General features: G+C 38.0%; 1 protein-coding gene across 1 annotated transcript; it reads right to left on the minus strand.

The window, feature by feature from the left end:
• Positions 1–113: 113 nt before the first annotated feature.
• On the minus strand, positions 114–2,172 carry LOC117241294 (elongation of very long chain fatty acids protein 6-like). Its single transcript, XM_033507250.1, is given in 3 exon segments — positions 114–252; positions 255–749; positions 1,999–2,172. Coding segments are annotated over 3 exon segments (702 nt in total). The 3' UTR covers positions 114–219.
• Positions 2,173–3,268: the final 1,096 nt, after the last annotated feature.

Consider the following 3,268-nt stretch of genomic DNA (forward strand, 5'->3'; position numbering starts at 1 on the left):
TTCATTCATTCACAATCAATCTTTACAACTTTGCCTTCACAAAGGCTTGAGAGAACTATATTCATCAAATTATTTCTTGACGTCTATATCCATCACATGAGATTTTGATAAAGTTTTTCTTAAGATATGTCACTGAAAAGCATCCGTAAAAAAGATTTAAAAAATTTTTCACCTGCTCTACATAAACTTCAGCTTGTTATAACTTGCAGATCTATTAGGCTAATCCTTCTTTCCAATTTTTTTATGTGTTTGTTAGATAAATAAGCCTGCTGGAAGAATCTGGCAAATAAAATGAAATAGCTGAGGTACATCAGCATAGCAAGTTTGATGTTCAAAGGCGTAACGTGATATTCAACTTGGGCACTGTGTACATAGTAGTAAGCTGATGCAGTTAAAATGCAACCCACAACCATTTGTGATAGCTGTAGCGTAGTAACAAACATGGCGACCCATTTTGGTATATTGAACCGCATTGCTTTCAGAGCATAATAGGAGTACATCCAGGCATGAACGAAAGAGTTTACCAAGCCAAACCACTTGCCATTTCCTGTGGCCTCTGCATAAGAGAACCAGGTATAGAGAAGGATTGTTACGTGATGGTACCAATGTAGAAAAATCAACGGTTGCTTTCGTAACACAATGAAGGCTGTGTCGCCAAATTCTACTAGCTTCGATAGGGCAAAGGTCCACGACCAAAAACCGAAAACTGGATCTTGAGTAAGATGGCTGGACAGAATATAATTACATTTCTATTATGATATAATATTTTGGAAATATTGTTATATGTTATGAACATGATATATAAATTGAAGTTACATAGTGTGTTTCTTAATATCTGTCTGATGTTGTGTATTTTTCATATTACAAACAATTTACTTTTATGTTGGAAGTGGCTGAATTTATTTCAAGTATAGTACAATAATAACAAATGCAGTTATTTTTGTTATAATATCAAAAATAAAAATTTCCATTTATCCACATTTTATACATTTCTTTGAAGTTTCTCAATTTTCCAGAGCATCGAACATTTTGCAATAAAAGTTAACAAAAAGACGCGAATTTCCAGTATTAAAGAAAATTTACAGATAAAATTAAATTATAGATTAAAACTGTTTAGCTGAATTCCTTGCTTGTAGACAATTGCTACGTTTAAACTATCTTTCTAAACGTAATAATTTCCGGGATATTCCGTAAAATATGTTTTCAGTCTCAATTTTGCAGGATATTTTTGCTCCTTCGACATGGATTTTCCCGTGTAAAGATAATATGTGTCAAATATATTACGAATACCCTGTTAGATACGTATGCTATCGCAAGGCGGATTGAGCATGTACAGATACTTTTAGCATAAAATCAAATTCTGTATGCATTTACATTTAAAATGTTTCAGGCTAATATTATTAAAAAGAACAGTTTTTAAGGTAAATGAAGCTTTATTATGTATTATTCAACACACATCCCTTCCTTGTCATATTTTTCTGAATTGCTTCTACAGTATTGAGTTGATGTAATGACCCACTTGAGAGGCTCGAATTGCTTGACTGACTATTCCCTCTTATGTTTTTCCGGAGGAAAGCTTGGCGTGGGCGTGCCCTTTGAACGAAGAACGCGGATTCGTTGTTCACACTTTTCGTCAAGGAAGTGAGGGTAACCATCCGCGATGCCGATTGGTTATGAGCCATGCTAATGAAAAAGGATATGAGGTAGTCTCCCACCAACGTGGATCGGGGGGTGACTTCGTTCCTGGGGAAAACCAGTCCTTTTAGATAAACATGTGTTCGGTATTCCCATTCGGTGACTACACGCTTTCTCCGTGATTTCTAAGAGCCTAATAAACTCAAGGACTTTTCCGAAACCCGAAAATAAACTGAAAATACTTCTAGACAAACAGTTTGACTGGCAAACATGTGGAAACAATGAAGCCAAAGTTGACGGTTTATGGTGGGTCCTTGAGTTTATTGAGGGCCGCTGGCTGCCAGGTAGCGTCGGCTGGAGTACAGCTGTTCTATGCGACGTAACAGCGTGGGAAGCTAGTAGCGCTGTGTCGTCAGCAAATGTTGCTATTGTTATCTCTGTTGATGTTGGTAAATCGGCAGTGTAGATGGAGAACAGCAGGCGTCCGAGGACACTACCTCGGAGTATGCTAGATAAAGTAGGTAAGTATTTAACCATGAGTTGCCTATTGGTTAGGTAGGACTTTAAGATGGAGTAGTAGGTGTGTGGTAGGACTTTTTAAAGTTTGTATAGTAGTACTTCGTGTCATACTTTGTCGAATGCCTGTTGAATGTTTAGGAATATCGCTGAGCAATATTTTTTCTTTTCAAGGGATTGGTTGATAATGTGTGTTATGCGATGGATTTGCTCTACTGTTGAATGCTGTTTCCGAAAACCGAATTGATGATCTGGGAGTATTTTCAAATCCCCCAAGAGTGGAAGGAGTCTATTCGTTAGCATTTTCTCGAATAGTTTTGACAGGATAGGTAAAAGACTAATTGGGCGATAGGAGCAGAGTTTCATATATTGGTTTTCCGAGTTTAGGGATGAGAGTAATGAAATTTTCCAGGCCTTAGGAAAGTATTCAAGGCGAAGAATTGCGTTAAAAATCGATGTGACGAGTGCAATCCCTTTTTATGAGAAGTTCATTGATTGCTCTATTGCCTATTAGGCCATGCCCCGCTGCTTTCTTGGGGTTTAGGCGACTGATTGATTCTATAATCTCTGCAGAAGTGAAGGGTTCCATAGGAGGAGACATTTAGAAGGGAGAGTGCAGGTGTTCAGTAATGTCTGCGGCAGCTTTGGAGGAATGGGGTTTAAATACTTTAGACAAGTATTTAGCAAACAGGTTGGCTTTACCTATAGGGCTACACGCCCATCCACCTTGCGGATAGCGGATTGATGGGATTATTTGCGGGGAGCGCGTGAGTTTCCTGGAAGCCCTCCATAGTAAGTAGTTGGAGTCAGCTGTGGGGGACAAATTGGCGAGATATTTATGAAAACAGTCGTTTTTATAATTTTTGATGATTGTGATTGGCTTTCTAGTTGCGTTGTTTAGTTTGCGTTTGTCATCCGGTGTTCTATGGGTCTACCATACTCTTCTTAGTCTACGTTTTTCTGCTATTTTTTTAAATATGTAATGGGGATATTCACGTTTGCTGATGGAAGTCTTAGTAGGTGTGGAGGAGCGGATAGCGTTTATTATGCTCGTGTTTAAGTATTTCGTGACTGCTTCGATATCTTCATTAGTTTTTAGTGAAATTAAGGCTGAGGT

The sequence above is a fragment of the Bombus vosnesenskii genome, unplaced genomic scaffold, assembly GCF_011952255.1.
Source record: "Bombus vosnesenskii isolate JDL3184/JDL3185 unplaced genomic scaffold, Bvos_JDL3184-5_v1.1 scf7180000015611, whole genome shotgun sequence".
Taxonomy (NCBI): Eukaryota; Metazoa; Arthropoda; class Insecta; order Hymenoptera; family Apidae; genus Bombus; species Bombus vosnesenskii.